The sequence below is a fragment of the Amblyomma americanum genome, chromosome 11 (assembly GCF_052857255.1).
Source record: "Amblyomma americanum isolate KBUSLIRL-KWMA chromosome 11, ASM5285725v1, whole genome shotgun sequence".
NCBI lineage: Eukaryota > Metazoa > Arthropoda > Arachnida > Ixodida > Ixodidae > Amblyomma > Amblyomma americanum.
In genome coordinates this window covers 44,714,656-44,739,274 of record NC_135507.1, presented here as the reverse complement: position 1 = coordinate 44,739,274, position 24,619 = coordinate 44,714,656, and the positions used below count along the sequence as shown (strand labels likewise).

Genomic DNA, 24,619 nt, shown 5'->3' with positions numbered 1-24,619 from the left:
GAAGCACCACCAGTCAGATGAATTTGTTGCTGCCCCGCGGTACGCAAATTGTGAAGGAGACAAGCTGCATACTCCAGGGCTTGTCTGTATTGGATGAACGAAAAAGAAATAATTACTCTCAAACCCACTGAAAACATTTCTTTCAAGGACGCTAGAAGGCGATGCGCCGAAACAAACAGAATCTCCTTCACTGCAAAAACAAACTTCACCGATGTGGGGCGTGGGCGCGGCCCATCACACCAGGCTTCGGCACCTGTCCAGGCCGCACGCAGTGGGCCTATGGCAGTGCCATCCGCACCCCCTGGTGGGGTAGCTAACACTACTCCGCCAACCTCAAAGCAGGCTCCGCAGACCCGTACAGACTGCGCAGAGCCGTGGTCAGCGGGCCTCAAGACCTCTTCCCACAGGTCGAGGTCTAACTCAAAAGTCAGCGCGCATCCTGCACGGTCGTCCAGCGCCTCTGCAGAGGCGCTGGACAAGTCGCAGGGCAGCCCCGTGCCGTCTACGTCGGAAGGACGGCGGAGGTCCTTGGATCAATAAAAAAATGCGAAGCTCCGAGTCACGGGGCCAAATCAAAGTTAATCTAATTTTATCTGCACGGGCGCACTCAACATTAGGATGGCTTTTGTAATGCACTGGAACTGCAGAGGTCCCGTAAATAACTACAACGACATAAAAGACATTTTAAACACACTTTCCCCTATTGCTCTATGTGTGCAGGGAAGCAATCTAGGCCCTCACCACACAAAGATGCTAAAAAAGTATACTGTCTTCCGCCGTGACCGAGAGGGGGCGAGCAGACTCTCGGGAGGCTAGGCATCATTGTGCAACCTGGAGTAGCAGCCGGTGAGATGAAACTGAAAACTAGATTCAAAGCCGCAGCAGCCACTGTTGTTGGTAACAAAACCATTACACTTTGTAGCATATATCTCCAACCACAATTTGAAATAACACAACATGAATTAGAGAACCTTTTAAAACAGTTAGCGGAGCCATACTTGATAGTTGGCGATTTTAATGCACACTCTTGTTTCTGGGGCAGTGAGAAAACTGATAGCGAAGGTCAACTTATTGAGGATTTAATACTATCTAAAAATATTTGTTTATTGAACACCGGTAAACCTACTTAATGCTCCCCTAGTTCAGGAAAAAAGTGTTTTAGATTTGTATTTTAGCTCTCCATCAGTTTTTAGCCATTTTAAATGGGGTGTTTTAGACAACCCATATGGAATGGATCATCTCCCTGTTGAAATCTGCGTGTCATCTCCACCATCAGTCACCCCGACAAAACCACGGCGTTGGAAGCTCAATTTAGCAGACTGGCAGCTTTTTAGAGCAGCAGCCACGTTAAAAATATTGCGTTAGAAAAACGTAATGTGAATGAAATAAATTAAAAGTTCACAAATTGCATTCTTTCTGCCGCACGCTTGGCTATCCCCCAATCTTCAGGAATAGTACAACGCAACCATAAAATGTGGTGGACACGAGATTGCAAAGAAGAAAAAAACAACAAAATAAAGTTTGGGGTATATTTCGCCGATACCACACACAGGAGAACCTTATAAACTTTAAAAAAGCAAGAGCAAAAGCGCTGTACATACGTCGAAACGCCGAAAAATCATCCTGGCAACGTTTCATTTCCTCGATAAACAGCCAAGTCTCTTCGAAAAAAATGCGGGAGGCAGTACACAAAATGGATGGTTGCTACTCTCCATTCACAGTTACTCTTCTGACCGCCCCTGGTGTACACATAAATATCAAAGAACAAGCTGACTTACAGGTGAACATTTTTGCACTGTATCTAGTTCCTCTAACTATACTGAATCATTTATAAAATATAAAACATAGCCGAAAAAGAAAGACTGTCGATAAAGGGCTGTGCTCACGAAGCATATAATAGCCCATTTGCACTACAAGAAATTAACTGCGTACTTTCGTCCGGTAAACAGACTGTACCAGGACCATATGAAGTCCATTACGAAATGCTCGCCCACCTGTCCAAACCCGCTGTATAGTCGCTTCTACATTTTTTAACAAAATATGGTTATCAGGAGAGATACCGGAGGCATGAAAAAAAGCCATTATTGTACCGTTAATGAAGCCGGGAAAGGTAGCTACCTCGCCTGGCAATTACAGGCCTATAGCCTTAACAAGCGTACTTGCCAAATCCTTTGAAAGCGTCCTAACATTCGATTAATGTTTCTGTTAGAATCCCATGATCTTCTTGACATCCATCACTGTGGGTCTGAAAAGGCGTGCTCTACAACCGACCATCTAGTCCGCCTGGAGAACACAGTCCGAGGAGCATTTATACACAAGCAACACTGCCTTGCGGTATTTTTCAATTTAGAGAAAGCCTATGACACCACATGGAGTTTTGGCATACTGCGGGACCTTGGAGACCTCGGCATCCGTGGTAGAATGCTGAAATGCTTGAGTGACTTTCTGACCAAGCGTTGATTCCAAGCACGCCTGGGTGCCACTCTTTCTAGGAATTTCATTCAAGAGAATGGCATGCCTCAGGACTGCATTTTAAGGACCATGCTTTTTATATTAAAAATGAATTCCCTAAAATTAAGTCCAAAGTCTTTCATGTATTCGGTCTCTGTTGGCGATCTCCAGATTGCTTGCACATCCTCTAGCGTTACATTGTGTGAGAGGCAAATACAGCTTACAGTAAATAAACTAACAACATGGGCAGACAATAATGGTTTCATGTTCTCTACGCAAAAGTCAGTAGCTGTTCTGTTCTCGCTTAGAAGAGGACTGCACACTGATCCCTCGCTGTATTTAAACAAAGCCGCACTACCAATTAAAGATGAGCACAAATTTTGAGGAATAACTTACGACAAAATGCTCACATTCCACACATAAACACCCCCTAAAAAAAGCTTCTAAATCTCTGAATGTACTAAAAGTACTTTCACAAAATACTGGGGTTCCGATAGGACTTGTCTTTTACAGATTCATTGCTCTTTAGTACGCTCTACATTAGGTAATGGATGCATAGTTTATAGGCAATAGATGCATAGTTTATAGAGCAGTGAGGCAATCGTACCTTAAACGGCTGGATCCAGTGCATAATTTTGGTTTTCGTCTTTCCACCGGTGCATACAGAACATCCCCATAAAATGTATATATGTAGAAACAAATGAATCATCTCTTGCAAACAGAAGAGCAATACTTACCTTTGCACATGTCCTAAAAATACGATCCTTAACAAAACATCTTAAATACCCAAATGTTACCAAGTGCACATCTAGAAGACTGTTCAATAATAAACCACAATCGATCAAACCTTTGCTGTTACGCTTTGAAGATTCATGTCATCAATTCGGAATACTAGATGCTCTACCTAAAATTGCCCCGAGGCACGATCTATTGCCACCATGGTACTGCATTGCCGCTGCTCACAACACAACACAAGGACATATGATAAGTTCATATGATAAGGACATATGATCACAACACAACGACATATGATAAGGTTCTGGTGGGTCCCGAGCCACGTCGGCATAGAGGGTAACGAGAGAGCAAACTAAGCAGCAGTAAAAGCTCAAAATGGTAAAATCAAAAATGTGAACATAACTTTTAAAGACTGAGCGAAATTCATACATAACAAACTAAAGATCAAATGGCAGAAAGAGTGAGATAATGAACTGAACAAAAACTACACTTCATAAAGACCACCTTATGAAAATGGAAGTCATGCAGACACCAGGAACGTTTCACAGAAGTAATCTTATATGTCGCCTTCGCATAGGAGGCACACAACTGACGCACAACTACATACTTACAAAAGAAGACAAACCTGTTTATGAAAGATGGGGAGACGAACTCATACTAAACGATATCTTATTTTCTTGTTTAAACCTAGAAATACTAAGAAAGAAGCACTTTAGTGAATTTTATAATCAATGCATTCCATTTCACCCTGAACTACTCTTGAGTGATAATGCAATAGTTGACATTTCTTATGTTCTTTAGCTTTTTGCGAGAGGTTGGTTGTCTTAATGAACTGTGATCGCCTCACTTTTCTTTGACACACCTCAGCAACTTTCTCATTCCTGAGAAGAAGGCTAAGGTGTATATTTCATCGGTTGGGGGCCTCGACACCCTTCCTCTGAAAAGGACGGCCGCTGAGGCTACCTGACCGTTTTTAAAGCTTTTACCTTTAGCCATTTCAAAAAATTCTGCCTTTTACCTTCACTTGATGGTATGAAATAACATTGTAGGTCATTTACACCACCGTTCCATTTTTATCATATAAAATCCGGCACAATACAATTTTCTATACCTTGAGTTTGGCGCATGATGACCTTAGCCGCCGATATGCCATAAAACCCAACACAACACAACTGAAAAATTGTGCTCTGGCTCTAAAACGCAGAAAATAAGAGCAGTCTCATCATGTCTTTGTTACGCCAGAAAAATCAGTCAAGAAGGAAGAAATTTTTTCGTTATTTTATTTGTCAATTCAATGGAAGACGGCATAAAACATTAGTATTTGCCGTTTCTTTTCACTTGTGTTGCACATCGACCTGAACACAACGGGTGTCAGGCTTAGGCTCTGCAGTCTCTCGTGTAGACCCAGTGCTTTTCCATGTGCCCACAAAGCTGGTCATATGCACTTTGACAAGCGTATCTACCAGAGCCCTGAAGATTAGCTTGCCACGCATACATTTCGCAATGGTTTACTCCTGAAAAAGAAAATATCGTGGTTCACAAACCGTGTCGAAATGTTGGCTTCTATAATAAATAGGACGATGAAATCAACGATATTTTCATCAAACTTTTCTAACCAGCTTGTCTTTCTCTGTTCAGAACAGTCCTGGCACGCAAAAAAAAACACAAAAATTGCGGGTCTTCGTATGTTTGCAGCGCACACATATTTGTAAATGCAACACAGGACGGCGTTAACTTTCTTCTCTATTCACAGCGTCGGCATTCTGCTATTGCCATGTACTGCTTAAGAGGTCTTTACTGATGGCTAGCGCAAAACGTCCTGCGCAAGCACGGGTGTCAAAATTTGCATTGTGCTGGGGTAAAACCGTTAGAAAACATTATGGAGCCGCTTAGGCTGTGCCTTAAGAGTACTTTCTATAGCGTCTTTTCCTTATTTTTATTTTTACATACTGTAACTTCAGTAAATATCCGCAACACAATTCACTGATATACAAACCACAATGCGTTCACTTCGTGCTCCTCTCACACGCTTTAACCAACGACTCTTTGTGGCATATTTTTTAATGTTTGTTGCAAGATACCCCAAAAATTCAATGATCTTTGCAATTCATGAAACAACGTTAAATCATTTGTGGACGATCACAAACGCGCTAATTTACCGAGTACATAAAGGTTGCCTTTTTTCTAACCGTGTTTTAACGTGCAACGCGTCGCTCTGTAGATTATAGAAAAATGTCTTGATAAAAGACTTAATTTGACATTGCATTCTGCTCGGTATCTAACAACACAGTCATTTGTTGGTGCCCAGACTGAATTTGAACCAGAGTGGCAACCACTCCTTGTGCTGTACTCTTTATTGCCTTCTTTCTAGTGCGTCGTTGCTTAGGTGTGTTGTTTTTCTGTAATAGTGGTGTGCCCTGTGTCACGTATTTTCTCGTGCTTTGTCGTTTAGGTTTCTCGTATAATTCACTTCGTTGGTTTATGATTGTTTCCATCATAGTTTTTACATAGTTCATGTACATAGAACATTGCTTCGCTGTGATAAATACCATGTTTAAAAAACAGAGCACCTGATTGACATTTACTTTGCGTGCCCCCCAAGCATGCAGAGGGAACCTCAACATCAGCAATTTTTTTCATTTCAAATAGTTATATTTCCGTCACGTTTTTAAGGTCGTCCTGTCAACCCTTGCTCAAGGCGGCGACTTTTGGACCGAAGAAGCGGTACACGCAGTCGTGTAAAATCTGATGGGCTTCCGAGAAATGCCTGTGCATCATGATTCTAATCGTTATCACACTACGTCAACGATATCACGGTAATCAGTGCATTCCTGGTGGCAGCCGCTGTATAAAGCATATACAGACAATCGAGAACACTGATACGGCTACACATAAAAACTTAAAGGCCATGGTAAGGCCACAAACGTTAAAGTAAAGCAAATTGAGTGAGCCCACGGGAAAAGAAAAGAAACAAATTTTTCAAGCGATCAATTGTACTGGGAGGTCACCACATGTGCATTGGTGATGGTCCTCATCCCACAGCGGCCCAAACGGCAACCGAACATCGAGACATCGCTGTCAAGCACCATGCTTTGGCGCATGTATCACCAGGTTTTCTTAACTTCGCTCACAGACAATAATGCACTGTAAGGGCACAAATGCACAAACTCAGTTTGTGTCGCGGAGCCAAATACACCGTTTGCTCCGTAGATCATGAGTTAATGCATCGTGTGCATTTGTCATCGCAATAATGAAACTGTTAGCGGTTCGCAATTTAGCATGGAACAATGTAGTCTTCAGTTGCTTTCGTGTCACTTTGTCATAAACCCCAACATTCGATAAGCAAATAATAATGGCTGGTGTATCAAGTTTTCCTGCGAGTATTTTTCTCCGAGCCTGACGCAGGTTTTGAGTATATGAAAGAGGAATGTCATGCTAATTCGCTCAAAAGACTGCCAGCTTTGTCCTTTTACTGGCATTTGTACCACTGTGACTAAACCATCAGAAAAAAAAACTAGGAACGGAGCTTCTTAAATCATCTGAGTTTTGGGTCGTTTTATATGAAAAATGCCGAAGCACCGCATTCATGGTGGTTACGAAAGGTAGGCTTTAAACACTACGACCACAGCAATGCAAAGAGCATCAGGGTGTATTGTTTTTATTTTTAGTAAACATCAGAAATTCCGTAAACCAGCAAAGAGTTTCAAGGCTGAAGTTTTTCGACAGGAAAGACTAATGACCTTCGCTTGAAGGGCAGCTTTGGAAGCTGAGAATGCAGCATCGGCGGAAATAAATGTTCTTACTACAATCTCATAGGTGTATTTGTGCGTTTGTGTTTCGCAAGACTTTGTGCCTCAAAACACTGCAAAAACGTGAATTCGAAGAGCCCGAAACTCAGCATGTGTTTAAAGAAAATTAGATTTTATGTGTGCATGACGCGCAAGAATGACTTAAGGCCTGTGCGCGTTAAGTTCACGTTCGTAGACAAGTAGTCTACTGTATTTGTTTTTTCAGTGGCTGCAGAAAAAGATCCTAAAGTATCTCAAATATGGCGAGAGAATGCCAAAAACGTCCTCCCTATCCTCCTCACACAGCAGTTGCGACGACGTCGAGCCTTCGGGAAGCAACTGCCAGAGCCAAAGACTGCGAGCTTTCGTTCACCCCCCCCCCCCTCCCCCATCACTGTCGTCCCTTCTTCAACTTGCTTCGGGACAGCAAAGAGAGCGCCGGAAGTTAAAAAATAATAAGAATAATTGGTTTTTTTGGGGGAAAGGAAATGGCGCAGTATCTGTCTCATATATCATTGGGCACCTGAACCGCGCCATAAGGGAAGGGGAAAGGAGGGAGTGAAAGAAGAAAGGAAGAAAGAGGTGCCGTAGTGGAGGACTCCGGAATAATTTCGACCACCTGGGGATCTTTAACGAGCACTGACATCGCGAAGCACACGGGCGCCTTAGCGTTCTGCCTCCATAAAAACGCAGCCGCCGCGGTCGGGTTCGAACCCGGAAACTCCGGATCAGTAGTCGAGCCCAAAAGAATGACTTATCTGCTCTTACAGCCGCGTCTGTGTGCCTGCGTGTAGTTATTTGACTATTGTCAACTGCCGGAGCTTTGCCTGCAGCCTTTTTTATAACTTACACATCGTGCTCTCAGCAAGGCTAATATTTTTTTTTTCATAGAGACATGAAACAAACGCTTAGTGGTAATGGATGGCATACAGTGGGGCGGGACGGAAGTTTAAACAATCAAATCATAATGGAATACTCGGATAGACGGCTCCGCAAACCACTAACGTTCTTTCTCTTCAGTCCTTGCGGCAAGGTCTTTTTCTATCGCTTGTTTCACTTCAATTGCTCCAAGGGACCTTTGTATTTAGCCAGAGCATTATCACTATTCATTGTTGCATTCCTCTTCACCTCCTTTTGCTTTCCCAGGATATCCGTCACTTCCCAACGAAATGGAAAACTAAACAAACTTTTACAATACGCGAGATGACAATTTGTCTTTAAATATCCAGAACAAAGTAAAAGTAGAAAAAAAAGAATGAGCGTGATACCAATTGGAGCTTGATTAAGCAACATCAATTGGGTCACTCGAATGCATGCATTTATATATTCCTGATTTGTGGCGTATTTAAACTGTAGCAGCGAAAAGCTCTGCAAGTCGGTGCAGTGGCTAAGTAGTTTGGTGCTCGGCTGCTAACCCGACAGACGTTTGTTTGATCCCGGCCGCGGCGGTAGAATTTCGGTAAAAGCGAAATGCTAGAGGCCCGTTTACTATGCGGTGATCAGTGCCCTTTACCGAACCCCACGTCATCGAAACTACCCTAGTCCTGCACAAAGGGGCGCACCATAACATGAGTTGTTTTATGAAGTTAAATCCCGTAAAATAGAAGCTCTGAACACACAGGCGCGAGTGGGAAACGTCACATGACATTTGAGGCACACCAAATTAAACTTTTTCTTCTGCTTTACACTTACCATCTTCTTTTTTCTGGAAAGTCAAAACACCGCAGTGATTTATGGGATCCCAGTGCCGCAGTGTATATTTTCTCCCATGCCCGCCTGCAAAACACACGAAAAATTATATGCGCCAAAATGAGGTTGCTAAATTTCATTCTCCATGTGTAGAGAGAGCTCCGCAGTTAGGTACCGCATCCGCAGCAGTACAATGTGCGAGTCACACTATCACAGGAAGAACTGAGGGAAATTATTTTCTACCCAAAGCGTCACGCCTAGATCCAGATGCTGACTGGACCGCAGGCTGGGTTTTGAAATTCGGAAGGAGCAACGTACTGTCTGAAAAAGGTAGTGAATATAACAGCAGTGAAAAAAAAGGTACTCGCACCTCTTTTGTGCTAGTAAAAACATAGTTACTGGTGTGCGGTGTTGAAAAATAGAACCTATGGCGAGACCATTCGGCTCACTTCACTGTTTCTTTACCTTTTTCTTCAGCGAAAAGCGTGGGTGCCCTCAATGGGAAGCTCTGAGTACCTGTAGTCATTAAATTCTAACAAGTGAATACAGTATTACTCTTGAAAAAGTTCTCGTACCTCCATTGAGTGCAGCTGAGCTTGAAGACTACTCAATGTAGCTAAAATGTTTTTTAAAGTTCGCTAGAAACACTTTTCAAAGAAATAAATGCTCCATCATCAGAGCTAAACACAGCAACCTAGAATGTAGGGGGTGGGGGGGTGGATTGCGACTTGGGGCAAAATGCGACATATATCAGCGCAGCACCACCTAACCATTAGGTAAGCAGTCGAATGATTTTAATATTTGGCTGCGATTACCTGCTACATACCTACTGCACCTCAGTTTAAACCGAATGGGATAGATGTCATCAACAACAGAAAATAATTGCTAACTGCATCCTATTGAAGAATAAAGCACTAAAAAAAGACAATCAGTCAGACCACTTTGTGCGGTAATGCGCAGTACATTAAAAAAGACAATCAGTCCGACCACTTTGTGCGGAAATGCGCAGTACATAAAAAAAGACAATCAGTCAGACCACTTTGTGCGGTAATGCGCAGTACATAAAAAATAAAAAAATAAAAGTTTTTTAAATAGTTATTTCTATTAAAATATGCCAAATATTAGACAAAGTGACTACTGCGTTCCTTATAGATATTTCTGGTAGCTGCTACCAACTTGAAATTATAGAATCGGCGCGTTTTCCAGAGTCTAAAGCAAAAATGTTGACTTGGTTAATTTTTTGAAAGATCTCTAGGCTGGTGCAATTGTGCCAGAGATAAGTACTGATAGATACTAGGCTCTAAAATCAACAGAGAAACGTCTGCAGAGAATCAAAAAGCAGTGGTGCCAACAAGCATTTCCTTGTTCTAAAGTCACCCTTCACAAAAAGAAATGAAAACCAAATGGCTGAGGCTTCACCAATTTCTGTAGATCTGAGCGTCACACACTTCGAGTACAAATATTAGCTGCCTATGCATCACATCAAGGCAAGCACCAAGCTTCGTGTGGTCTCGCCTGTCATTATGCTCACAATCGCGCCTTCTCGTCCGCCGAATGAGACCTTGTCAGAAACACACTCTAAAAGGACCAATTGTACGAAAACAGTTGTGAACCAGTGAAAGCGGCAGAGAATAAGTTCTCAAGACAGCAGAAATATCCACGGCTCATGCACCCAGAGAACATATAATGCCTGGCTTTACACCTGCGAAGTGGAGAAAAGTATGAAATATTTTTCCTGGATACGGTGTCTGCAATGCGAACAGGCTCACAAAGAACTTGTTCGTCGCTACAAAGCCTACATCGGGAGTAATGTTACAAGACTGCGCAACGCGTTTGTGTTACCCTCGCGACTGCGGCAAAATGTGGTATTTCAAAGTTCTTAGTGCAATTTTTTTTTCGTTTCAGTTCGCCTACTTCTTTGCACCAAGTGCCGTGGCAGAATGATTACTGTAATTCTGTTATGCTTGTTTCTAACTAAATAAAAAATATCAAAATATGCGTTGTTTCGAAATTTGGGCGGTAGTTATCGCCCCTCAAGCCAAGTTGTAGTGCATAGTAAATAAACTGTGAAGAGGGAAAAAAAGGTGGATGAAATAGATAAAAGCACAGAAGACTAAAAATGTTGACTAAAAAAGCACTAACCTTGCTTTAGGCAAAGAAGAGAGGTAATTTAGATTGGACCACGGAAATAAGTCTTTAAATAAACTTCGCTATCGGATCACTTTTCCAAGCAGCTGCGGCGACTTTATTATTTTTTCAAGGGCATAATTCTGAGCACCTGCCTGTTTGGTTACACTTTATCAGTGCAATATTTCTCACACGTGCCTAAGCGTAGCCCTCATTATTAGGCCCCGTTCTGCAAGCCCGATATTCTGCGGTCATTGTTTTTTTCCTGGTAATACATGCATAACGAAATGACACTTTCTTTTCCAATCACTCTTTGCATCCTGTTCCTTGTGAGCAGACCGGAAATCTTAATGGGTGTTAGTTCCAATCAAGAAAATTTTCCTTCCGTTATTAAGAGCGAAAAATATCTTTACTTTCTGGAAAATTGCGTGTTTTTTTTATGTGCTCGTGATTGCAGAGTGAGCTGTGAGCGCAGTGTTAAGTTACAGTATATCTCGAACTGGTGCAGAAGTCTGACCTCTGGAGCGAGGAGGAAGGAAAAATCAAAACTTTTCTATGAAATATTACACCGGTGCAAGAGGTCAGGTTTCAGTCAGTTCTGAATAGTATGAGGGAAAATTAAGGTTAAGCTATCTCACCAAGGCACTAAGCTATAAAAAGAAGTTGCTTTGTTTTGCAGTTTTAAGTCTTGATTCGAAGTCTCAGGGTGGTCAGATTGATCATTCTGGAAGCATTCACTACTACTTGCATGATACAAAGGAAATCAGGCGTTATAATTGAAATACCTTTGAATATTATCAATCCTTATTGTGGAAATCTTATATTGTACCGCTCATTAGAGTGTCTTTCTTCACAGGCGGTTTCTGTAGAAAACAACGCTTCGAACGCAGAACAGTGTAGAGTTCTCGAACATCCATATCTAGCTCAAAGCATTGAAACCCAGTCTTTGCATGTCCTTTTAGCACTTCTGCTTCAAGAACGGCCGGGAATAAGCAAATGATATATCAAAATCGCTTCCTCTTCTCATCGCGTTTATTGGAGACAAATTTACCGCAGCCATGCTATTCTGACGGTGCTTGTGCCGAGGTGTGTTAGAAAAAGTCAGAAGCATCACAGAGGAAGTCGACACCAGAGTAAGGCAGGACGAGTCGATAAACAACAAAGAAATTAGGAAGCATTAAAAAATCGGTTGAAGAAAACCTTAAAATAAAGGATGCATGTAATTAAACTAGTTCCATGTTCTCAATCAATTTTATTTCAATTCTTATGCAGTGATGTAGTTTCTAGGTGAAAGTTTTGTAATCAATATATGATTATACTTCTATGTGTAACTGTTTTGGCATACACTTTAGTTTTAGTTACAACTGAAAATTTCTTCCTTGCAACAACGATTTTCTGAGAAACTTAAATGATGATGCCACATGGTTCAATAGCGGCAGATAAAAATACGGCAATCAGATATCTGACAGGCAGTCTTTAGAAGCTTGTTAGTAAATAGGACGACTTGCATGCAAGAGGGCACACTGAGCTTGTACGTTTATAATCGACGAGGACAGTTTGTAGACAAATACTGAAAATACGGAGTTCTTGCGATATTTCATCTCTAACCTACCGCCGCTACCTGCTTTATATGAGGCAGAAGCGAATTTGGAGCTGACCTAGATATCCTTAAAGCCATTTCAAGAAGTTACAACAGAGAACTTCTTTGAATAAAAAATCTTTTGTTGAACTTTCCTTCAACTGGCAAGAAATAGACACTTTTAAGTGCGCCATGCTGAAACATAACACGAAAAAAAGAACAAAAGTACTGTATTTCTCCCCCCCCCCGCACTTTTTCTTACCTCTGCTTTTGCTCACGTCGAGCTCTGGCTCTTCGTGAGCATGATGGCCGCGTGAGATACTGGCATACAAACGCTGATTGTGCCTGAAAAAAAATACCCGTTTCAATTTTCGAGAACACAAATACGGGTAATATGCTGGGAGCTCATTCACCGACCACTTGGTTTTTTTCTGTTTCTTGGTTAAAAGAGAACCGCGCAAACAGAGGACGAAGAGAGGAACGTACAACACAGGCGCTCGTACACCACAGACGTATAATACCGACGTTCCTCTCTTCGTCCTGTGTTTGCGCTGTTCCCTTTCAACCATGTCAAACCAACTAGCCTGCAACAACACCCTCGTAAACTTCTATTTCCTCTCAGCAACAGGAATTTCGTATATTGGGTTATATTTTATTCTTACACTTTTTCTATTCACTGATATGTACAGCGACAGATGTTTATTTGCAAACTGCACAGAGCCACCCACCAACTGAGCAGTTGGCGTCCGGGGGAGAGGGGGGGGGGTATGGGTAATGATGGCGACGATGTGGGCTCAGGAGATGTGCCGCTGACTTCCCGGCACACCACTAAGGCACTCCAGCGTAAGCACAAAAAAAAAAAACACGCTGCGCAAAAATTGAAAACGATACTTGGCTTACGCCGATTGATATGAGGTAAGACCAGTATCGGCTCTTCGCTGTATAGAACAACGCGTAACTGACAAATACTTGTGAAGTCGCGCTGCACGCAATCATAATTATCAAAAACATAGGTGTGAGTAAGACCCAAGCTCATAACTCTTGAGTGGTGTTTTATTGCTTGGAGATTTAATTAGAACGATATTCATATTCTTACACGAGAGGAACCAGACGGACTTGATTTTTTGCGCCGTCTCTGTTTCACTTATGAACTAGCCTTTGCTGTTACCATAAAAAGGCAAATTTTGTGCTAAAGGGAAAAAATTATTACCTCGCACAACATATATAACCTCATCCACAAATGCTGCTTGTGCCCAGTGGCATTATCCTAACATCAACGTGGAATCGGAACGACGTCCCTGTGTTTCGGTGTCCGGCTAAAGAACTGATAAATTCTTTCATTAGTCTCATAGCTGGGTATTATTCTTGTCACCAGAAAGCAGGTATCGATGAAACACTCCCGTTGTTTTAGAGAAGTATCTCGAAAAGTACAATTTATAGAGTGTAAAACTCGATTTTAACAGAAAGAAACAAAATGCAGTCTTCCTAATTTGAGTGACTGTCTTGTGTGAGCACGCAAACGCTTTTTTTTAATGAGCGATACCTTTCTAACTGTAGGTCTGCAATTCTCCAAAAAACGTAATTGCAAGCATCTGCGGAATTTCAAAACCGTTTAGGCAACCCCCAACGTAAAAACACTGTACGATCACGCGCAACAGTTGTTCAGTGCTTTTGGCTTTAGGCTCCCTTGGCGACCACATTTTGAACGAAACGATATACTAAATGCAGCGTCCAACGCAGGCTAAAGAACCAAAGGTAGTCTAAACAGATCACAGAGCCTCCATTAAGCCTTGTGTGATAGAGAATGTGTCGCTTCAGGAGATTCGCGCTGAAAATTTGAAATATATTTATAGTAAGGGATGGTCATTTCGATATATCTCTGCAATTCTTTACAGATATTGGGGTCACCCGACTCATATTATAGGTAGGCATTTAGAATAAGTTCCTTGAATGTCTTAAAATGTATACTTGCATCTATAGAGTATGAAATGCACAGGAAATTGTTCATTTCTGCGCACAAGGCAATAAACATCACTGGCTGAGTTCACAGCGGGGCACGATATTCACCATGCGCTGTTTAGAAAACAAAGTTGTATGTTGTTATTCACCTGGGCTTTCGTGATGAGGTGTTTCGAACTGCAGCAAAAATTACAAACGTACATCACAAGAGAAAACGCCTGCCTCTTCAACTGTGGTATCCTCTTGAGCATGAAGCCACCCATCAGAATAAAGTGATTAGCATTCCATTGCTGAAGAAAGACTGTACACTTATCACAGTAATAGGATAATGCTGTGAATGACAGTTTCATTTACAGGTTTTTTTGTTTGTCACCTAATGCCGGCACGGCTATAATATCGCTTTCGTCTCTTCGGTGGTCAGTTGGACGCGCTCCGTCATTCGCAACATATGCCAAAAGCTCTAGAGAAGGCATCCTAATTCAGCTCTATTTTACAGTGTGTGCCACCCGTCAGATTACGCATTATGTCTAGAAATCCGCAATGCGTCTGTCTACTCTATGAAGGCATACACCGTGTTCAGCACTGCTTCGTGCAGACCACGAAAGATGTCATCGCAAGTGGCCCGCGTCATGCACGAAAACATTGTGTATGCATGAATCACCGTGATTCGCCCATCAATTCTTTTGAATAATTATTCTTTGAGAAGCTTCTGCTCCAATTATACGCACAAAGCACTAGAAGCAGCCTGCTTCGCTAGTCAGCCCTGCAATATTAAAAACAACGCTGGAATATAAGGACGGAATGGTTATACACAGCTCCGGGTTTGTGTGTCTCATTTTTCTTTCAGCGTCTTTCACCGCTGTTCCGAATAACGCCGAAGGCAGCACGGTTCGAGTACTTTAAAAGAACTTAAGGGATCAATATTGCCCAGAAATGCTAGCAAGCAATACGAGCAGCAGCATAAGTTCATAAGGACCGTAAGAGACTTTTATTTAACTAGGAAAAAACTTTGGGTTGCCAGCTACACCATTTTATTACTGCAGGGAAGGAAGTGATTGTATAGACATTTAAAGTGCCCTCTAATAGCGGCATAATAATATATAAAGGGCGTTTCAGTTAAGAATTTTTACAATCTTTAAAAATAGCTTTCTTGAGTTCGAAGGGCCCATTTTCGGCACAACATTATCAGCAGTGCAGCACACCTGAATGCGGCTAAGACGGGAAAACTAGCTGTCTAGTTAAACACTGAACAGTTAACTGTCTACCTGTTTTCGTTAAGATTGCGCAGCGTAATTAATATCAATCTCAGTTTTAGAATTTCGAAAACGCGGTTTCCCTCGGTTGTGTGGGCGAACTAGTTATAGCTATTTCGACGAGTTACGTGCAATAAAGGGGTTGCTTTTACAGCAAGCTTGTCGATACCACATGTTTTTTGGCGCATCGTGGACAAAATTTTCTGCGCCAGAGCGCTGAGGGTAACCGCGTTTTCGAAATTCTAAAACTGACCAGGATATTATTTATTGGGGGGAGGGGTACATGTCACATTAGTTGAGGAGCCTAACGTTACCGTTAAAAAGTCAGCTACTGAATATTAGTTTACCAGCCTGCTAATTAGCACGTCTTGCCTGTGCTGTCATGCATGACACTGCTGGCTATGCTATGCCAGAAACACCGCTATTTTTACTCACTCAAAAATTATATTTTAAAAAATTACAGAAATTCCCAATTGAAACGCCCTCTGTATTAAACTGAAGTAATAGGACAACATCCTTTTGTGTTCGCATGAAAACAAAACTGCATGTTCTCAATACTGCGCGAAGTACAGAGGGCTACGTAGCCTTCATAGGGAAGGAGATGATTACTATAAATTTATGTTGCCACAACATATTGCTGATATTGTCAAATGCCATGGAAGCGCTTGTGCCTACCGGGCGCTGCACTCTACATGAGCTCATACCCTTCAATGATAGATGAGGAATAATGCAGCTGCTAATAAGCCAACAGAAAAACTGAAGGGCTGCAGATAATGTATCAACCCTAAGCGAGAGCAGTCTTCTGACCGAACTGCAGAGATAAAAGTTTGAGGACTTTTGTGCCCGATCACCAAAAATGCTGCGCTGAATATCAGCCAGCAGGTGGATTTTGCCCTCCCCCTTCTTCTCGCTCTTCCTACCGTTTGCATCGGCTGCTATAGAACTCCTTCCTCCTTCATACTTCGAATGGCCTCATCCTCTGTTCGTGTCATTGGAGGAACCCCCACCAACCTGCGCTATTTGTCATCATCTCCAGCCCGACTGCGCTCACTACAGAACAAAGGCCTCTCCCATGTCTATCCACTTAACCCTGTCCTGTGCCAGCCCAGGACATCTTATCCCCACAACTTGCTTATCTCATTCGCCCACCTAACCTTCTGCCGCTCCTTGCAAAGCTTGCCTTCTATTAGAATCCCCTCCGTTACCTATATCTGCCCTCAGAGCATTATGCTGACTTCAAGCGCCCCGCTGCCAATCCAGAAGTGCTGTTTGTTTCCAAGGGTGTTCAGTATCATTTATATGATTACAAAAATTATCTGCACTGCTACGTAGATAATACCTTAGTGCGCGTAAGATCCGTAGCAGGGAGCGCCTCCTTCCCTCTCTAGCCGCCGCGGTGGCTCAGTGGTTACGGCGCTCGGCTGCTGGCCCGAAAGACGCGGGTTCGATCCCGCCTGCGGCGGTCGAATTCCGATGGAGGCGAAATACTAGAGGCCCGTGTACTGTGCGATGTCATTGCACGTTAAAGAACTCCAGGTGGTCGAAATTTCCGGAGACCTTCACGAAAGGCGTCCCTCATAGGCTGAGTCGCTTTGGGACGTTAAACCCTCATAAAACTAAATACCATGCCTTCCTTCTCTCATTCCCTTTCAACATTTGGCATCTCCTGCTACGCCTGTTACCTACCACCTTTCTTCTGACACTCCCTTCAGTCGAATCTCGGCTCGTCGCCATGATTTAAGTTTTTAGTGCCTCCTCGTTCAACTTGTCGCACTGGTGGCACTTTTCTCCTTGTGCCCTTCGGTCTGTACACCATGCGCTTTCATTCCTGTCCTCCTCCTCCTACCGACGCGGGGCAGGCTAATACGACGCGCGTCCGCGACGAACGAGGAGGTATGCATACGAATGTTGGTGCAGACGCAATCACTTTTCCTGAAGCCACAGGTTTTAAATACAACAGTGGTCATGTGAATGAATTTGTGGCTGAAGTTGGCAAAAAGCGATTGCAAGATTGGTAGCTCAAAAGCAGGGGCGCGGCATCAGGTTGCAAGTATAGGATTAAAAATGCATTTAGAAATGGCAAATTTACATGCACATTTATTACAGAATAAATAAATAGAAAAAGAAAACACCGAGCATGGTGGCAACTGCCAGCACCCCGTTTGAAATGGGATGCTGCTATTTTTCATCCATGCAACATGTTGTCTTGGCTTCGGCGCTGAATGTGTAAAACCAGAGAAGCACTCTTTTGGCGGTAGTAGCTCTATTGCTACTGTGGCAGTAAATGATATCCAGTGTAAAACCATTCGTCCACCACTGGCACTTATTCACCAGTTTGCAAGAAGCAGCCTGTGAAATTTCAAGGCGATATTTGCCTTGAATTTGCCTACGCTTACAAGGTGCTCCTGAAACCACATGACGGCAAGACCACAATCAGCTTCACACCATACGCTCAATGTTTGTCTATGAGAGCTCTTTCAAGGCCCATTAACCGGATACCTAAACGTAGCCAGTACCTGAGTTGAGTCATAAGTGCGCAGTCTAAACTCACAAATGATAAAGGACGCTTTCAGTTCATTGTACTGGAATGCGTATAAATAATATTGTCCCTGATGACACGACGCATTCGACAATAGCCCTAAATGTATTGCAACTATACGAATATATGCTCCGGTGGCACCGACCAAGTGTCTGACATCGAGCACTACAAATGAAACTGCTCTCATGGGCGGCTAAAAAAAACCATGATCGTTATGAGTTGGTCGACACAGAATGGAAAATGAAAATTGGTTTTTGGGGAAAGGAAATGACACAGTATCTGTCTCACGTATTGGCGGACACCTGAACCGCGCCGTGAGGGAAGAGATAAAAGAGGGACAGAGAGAAGAAAGAAAAAATTAGGTGCGGTATTGGAGGGCTCCGGAAGAATTTCCACCATCTGGGGATCTTTAACGTGCACTGACATGCACACAGGCGCCCTTGCGTTTCGCCTCCATCGGAACGCGGCCGCCGTGGTCGGGTTCCAACCCGAGTACTCCGGCTCAGCAGACGAGAGCATTATCCGCTGAGCCACCGCGGCGGATATACAGAATGTAACTATTCAAAATTTGAGGATGCTTAAGCTTCCTCTTTAAGAGCAGGACGCGACAGCGTTCTGCTGCGTTGCCAAGGGATCCACGGAACGCCAATATTCCGTTCGGCGCGACGCCTTTGTCGCAGAATTTAAGGAAAGCAAAAAATATCTTGGTGGACGCCCTCACCGCGCTGTAAGGCAAGGAAAATGATAAAAAAGATTGTGTTAGGTGTCACCTGTCTCAGTGGACACACAAACTGTGCCGTAAGTGAAGGAATGCCACCCTTCTAAGACAACACCGTATTCACTAGACGCGCCTTTGTTCATTCCAAACTATCGAGCCGTCGTAGCGGAGTGGTTAGCGTGTCCCTCCGGCACTCCGGAGGCCCTGGTTCTATTCCCACACTCGACCAATTTTGTACTCGGTTTCGTTTTTTAATGCTTCTAGTATTTTTCGCTCACGGCCAACGCCCCCGATGCCAAAGACAGCGGCTTTTTTGAGGCAAGGGGCCCTTAACACTGTCGCGTTAAAACAACACCAACCGCTGCTCTAGAGGGGCCCCGACCTAAAGTTTGCTGTGCGGCGGCAGCGCCGTGCTCCTTCCCCAGCGACGGAATTTTGAAGCGTCGACCGGGCGCGACGGCGCCGCGGCACTCTGACTGGTCGTGTTCACGTGCTGCGCTCGCTTTTTCTCTCCGCGTCCTGCTCGCGCCGGCGAAGGCGAGCACAGCCTGACGACTGCATAGTGCGCCGTTTATGTCCACCGGTTGGCAGTTTTTACGCGATGATTGAAGCGGCGCACGGTACCATGGTTGCCTAAAGGCGGGGAAGCGTCGTGCTTGACCTGTGGGCTTCTCTGAAATGGTGCATTTGCTTACTGCCGTGTGTGCTGTGAACAGAAATTGCCCAGGTGGCAGGAATCGTTCAATGAGAAGTACTGGCTTGTATCGTGCGCTGCAGTATTGATTAACAAATAGTACTAATGATCCGTCACCTGCGACAACAGGAGAGAGCGCTGGCGGGCACTTAATATATGTGCACTTACTCGGTCGACACGATGTAAGCAGGCAGCGCATACAACTAGGAAGGCGAAGATGGCAGACACGATTCCACATATGAACTAACCTTGTGTCTCTGTCGTACACACGTGGTAGCAGTGTGGCTCTGCATTACAGAGCACGGCCTGTAGACATCGGGCGGCCGCACAATAGTTTTTCGTGCCTCATCGATGCGCATGAGAACAGAGTCGTGCCAGTGGTTTGTGAGTTTGACTTCCAAGGATGTGCGTAGATTGTGCGCAAAGCCGTTTTTCAAGTGTTCTGGATTAATAATAATAATTAAGGTATTATTTTAGATGTCTGTATGGTAAATACGCCATCTGCTGTAAATACGACCATACGGCAGAAGCGGCTAGGCAAGCGCGACACCGGTACGAACCGCAATGCGTTGCCATATTGGTCCTATCAGCCACACGCCCATGCTAAAACTCTCAAACCTCAACAAAATGGAATTCATTAATGCGCACCGAAATCGCGAAATGCGCTTTCGTATTTCGCACAAGTCTAAACGCGCTGCGATTCGACCTGTGACGCTCGGGTGAGCAGCCTAGCGCCAAAGCCATTGAAACACCGCGGAAATAGAAAAGAAAACGGTAGCAGAAACGTGGCACCAACATACACGGCAGAAGGAAGCAGATCGAGCTGAGCTAGTACAATTTGAAGACAGGAAGAAAAAATTTTGCTATGATTTAGCTGTGGTTGAATTGCGAAAGCTTCCTTTCCTCGGCACGTCGCCTACGCAGCGCCTCATTCCGACGCTCTTGTCAAACCGGTCCCTTCCGCAGTTGAAGAGTTACTCCGACGTGGCACGACTTCTTCTAGCAGCATCTTCATTACGACGCTTCTCGAGTCGCGCGGCGCGCGTTCTACTAACGTCTCTTCAGCGCGTTGTCTCTTTCTCGCTTCGTTCGGTCGTTGTTGCTTCTATTTAGCGATCTCTATATCTACATAACTACTACCATACACTGAGGCGAAGAGCATATATATATATTGTTACGGTGTGGGATGCCACGGGGTGGCCACGGGCCCGCCCAGAGAAATATAGCAGCAGTACGGAGGAGAGCCGGCGAAGCACGACCGGCGGCGGCCAAGCTTTCTCGTTCTATCTCCCTCGTGCTAGAGCCGCGCGCTCGCCGCTCGCGCTCGCTCTCCGCCTCTTCTTTTATTCCCGTATCACCTTTCCACCGGGGGGGGGGGGGGGAGAAGTCAGGCCGTGCTTTGATGCAGGGTTTCCTGGGGCGATGCAATGTGGGCTCGCAGATAGGAAACGGTCACACTCTTCGTTGAATTGGAAGTGTGTGAGCTGGGCGAAGGTGTCTGCAGTCGCCGAAGAAGGTCCCACACCGGTTAGGCTAACTTCAGGGAGTTTTATGCATATTGAGCGGCGATCCGTTTATGGGACTGCATTGCGTGGGGAAGGCATGGAGCCAGCAGGCGACGACGGCACTGATGAGGACCCGGTAGCTAAGTCGGAGTCACCGCAGGCGCCGTAGACATATCGCTTCATGTTTGAAACATGCTCTGGGAAAATGTGGTGCACACCGCATGGTCGATGCTCTGGCAGGTCTTCGAGGCGGTATGTCACGGGGCCGAGTCGGGCAACGACACGGTAAGGGCCGCGGTATCGGGGCAAGAGCTTTGCGGCACGGCCAGTCGCACGGATGGTGCGGCGAACGAGGACCATGTCACCGGGCCGGAAGGGGGGATGTGGTGGTGCTGCCGCGTTGGCCGCTTGCACACGCGCGTGAGCCGTGAGGAGGTTGCGCTGGGCGTCGAGGCGGGCGGAATGAAGTCGTTGAGCAGATTCAGCTGGTGACGCAGTAGGATGGGGAAGGCCCAACTGCGCGTCGAGAGGGATGGAGGGCGTTCTGCCATACACGACTGAGAACGGCGTCACATGCGTTGTTTCTTGCGCTGCAGTGTTGACTGCAAAAGCTGCAGCAGAAACAAAACGATCCCAGTTTGTGTGGGACGGAGCGACGTAGGATGCGAGTATATCCGTGAGGGTACGGTAAACACGCTCCACGAGGCCATTGCACTGCGGATGATTGACGGATGTAGTGGAATGCGCAATGCCGAAGGAGCGGAGGGCTCGCTCGAATTCATGGGACATAAAGCAGCTCCCACGGTCCGTGATGAGGCGCCGGGGAACACCGTGCCGAAGAACGAGATGCTGTTCCACAAACGCGACGGCATGAGCGGACGACGTGTCTGGAACGGGCAGTGCTTCGACCCACTTGGAGAAGTAGTCGATCGCAACCAGAACATACCGGTTGCCGGCACGCGTCTTCGGAAACGGGCCCAAATGATCCAGTCCAACCAGCTCGAAAGGTGAACTTGGTGGCGAAAAAGCCTGCGGGGGTGGCTTGGTTACACCTGTGGACGGTTTTCTGTACTGGCATGTCTGGCAGGACGCCACGTGTTCCTTGACATCTCTGGACATATTAGGCCACCAAAACCGCTCCGACACTCGTGCGTAGGTCTTGCCGCGACCAAGGCGACCAGCCGTGGGAGCGTCGTGTAAGCCGCGCAAGATTTGCGGCCGCAGTGTTTCCGGCACAACTGGCAACCAGACGGGTGGTCGACCACGGAGCCGCTTCACATGACACAAGAGGTCGTCCTTCATTCGATAGACCCGGCGTAGTTGGCGGAGGCCTGCGCCGGCGGCGGTGCCAAGGGAGTGGATTATGGCAGCAATGGCGGGATCTTGCGTTTGTGCAGTCCTCAGGTCCGTCAAAGCCGTCACGGAACAAGGGTGGCGAAAAAGGAAATCGGCATCTTGATGGGCAGAGCCGCGCCAATGCACTATTGTGAAATTGTACTCTTGAAGTTGCAGGGACCAGCGTGCAATCTTGGCATTCAAATGTTTGGCGGACTGCAGCCAAGTGAGAGCGCTATTGTCCGTGACTATGGTGAAGTGACGGCCGTACAGGTAGGGACGGAACTTCTCGACGGCCCAGACAACGGCGAGGCACTCGAGTTCTGAAGAGTGGCGGCGGCGCTCAACGTCGGAAAGCTGGCGGCTGGCATAAGCTAGGACTTTGTGGTCACCAGACTCGTCTTCTTGCAGGAGGACAGCGCCGAGCCCATCTTGGCTGGCATCCGTGTGGAGAACGACGGGGGCCGATTCGTCGTAATGGGCCAATGTAGGAGGCTCGAGGAGGGCGTGCTTGACGTCAAGAAACGCGAGCTGTTGGGCCTGCGTCCAACTCCACGGTGCATTCTTCTTCAGCAGGGCGGTCAATGGAGCGCTGCGCTTGGCAAAGTCCGGAATGAAACGACGGAAATACGAAGCAAATCCAAGGAAACTTTTGAGCTCCTTGGCGGTGGTAGGAGCTTCGTAAGCTGTAAGCGCTTTTAGCTTTTCAGGGTCGGGACGGATGCCATGCCGGCTCACAACGTGACCCAAGTACGTCACCTCCGCGAAACCGAAGAAACATTTTTTTTGGTTTTAAGCGAAGCCCAGCAGAGGTAAGGGCTTCGAGGACGAGTTTGAGGCGTCTCTGGTGTTCTTCAAATGTAGCCGCGTAGACAATTACGTCATCCAGGTAGACCAACGCCATAGTCCACTTCAAATGGCCTAAGACTCGGTCCATGAGACGCTGGAAGGTGGCTGGAGCGTTCGAGAGACCGAAGGGCATACGGTTGAACTAGTAACGGCCGTCGGGAGTCACGAAAGCCGTCTTTTCCGCATCATCGGGGTGAACAGGCACCTGCCAGTAGCCCGAGAGCAGATCTAGCGTGGAAAAATAACGGGCCCCCTTCAGGCGGTCAAGCGCATCGTCGAGGCGAGGCAGCGGGTACACGTCGCAACTAGTAATAGCATTTAGCTTCCGATAGTCAACGCAGAAGCGGAATGTTCCATCCTTCTTGCGCACAAGGACGGCAGGGGAGGACCAAGGGCTACAAGAAGGGGCAATGATTCCCTGGTCAAGCATGTCGCACACCTGCTGCTGGATGACTCTCCGTTCGGCTGGCGCTACACGGCGAGGTTGGTGATAAACGGGCCCGCGGTTTTCGGTGTTGATCCGGTGTTGAGCCCAGGAAGTGCACCCGAGTTCACCGACGCTGAGAGCAAGGCAACTGCGATGCTCGAGCAGCAAGGTCTTCAGAGAGGCGAGCTCCGCGCAGGTCAGGCTGGGTCCAAAGTTAAATTCTTCCCATGATAGGATCGCTGGCGCTGGAGGGTGGCGAGGCGGGGCTTCAGGTTGCAGAGACGCCACTGGTGACCCGGGGTCCAAAACTGAGGCTGTACCCAATTGCGTGCTGGGAGTCAGCGCGAGAGGTACGCTGCTGATGTTGAGTATAAATACGTGGGCCTCTCCTTTGAGCACAGGCAAAAGGCTTCGAGGGGAGGTCATCTGACGGGCTGGAGCTGAACACCGGATGGGTTCGAACAGTACGTCTGCTGTGACCGGACTGTCAAGCTTGGCATACACCCACGTTGCCGCACCCGGTGGCAGGGTCACGGCGGACGCCACAGTCACGGTAGTGACGTCGAACGGCTTGACTCGACACGGCCACTTCGTCGCGAGGTCACGCAGAGATGCTGAGGCACGCTTGGTCGCCGACACCAGGGACTGCCACAGGGCGACACCGAGGCTGGAAACCCGGCTAAGCCAGCCCGGCCCACAGAGAGTTCGGCTCGCCCGTGGTTTGGTTCTAGTAAAATTAAGGATGACTCCGGCTTGCTGGCACCACCCGCACTCGAGGACCACTGGCCAAATAGGGCTGTCTGCGACAACAAACTCGGTGGAGATGGTATTTCCGAGTGCTGTCAGGTTGACGACGACACGTCCGACTTGTTCCACAGGGGTGCCGTTAAAAGCTAAGAGCCGGGTTTTGGCGGCTGGCAGAAGCAGGTGGGGCGCGTTAGCAACAAACGATTTGTGCAGTACATTGACAG

At 46.0% G+C, this 24,619-nt stretch overlaps 1 protein-coding gene across 1 annotated transcript in view; it reads right to left on the bottom strand.

Moving 5' to 3' along the window:
- Nucleotides 1–4,448: 4,448 nt before the first annotated feature.
- LOC144110297 (uncharacterized) overlaps nucleotides 4,449–24,619 on the bottom strand; it is a 36,189-nt gene continuing 16,018 nt past the window's right edge. Inside the window, exons 3-5 of the mRNA XM_077643150.1 lie at nucleotides 12,632–12,714; nucleotides 8,667–8,750; nucleotides 4,449–4,700 (exon numbers count right to left, since the gene is read on the bottom strand). Of these exons, the coding sequence (XP_077499276.1) occupies nucleotides 4,564–4,700; nucleotides 8,667–8,750; nucleotides 12,632–12,714 (304 nt within the window). The 3' untranslated portion in view covers nucleotides 4,449–4,563. The remainder of the gene's footprint in view (nucleotides 4,701–8,666; nucleotides 8,751–12,631; nucleotides 12,715–24,619) is intronic.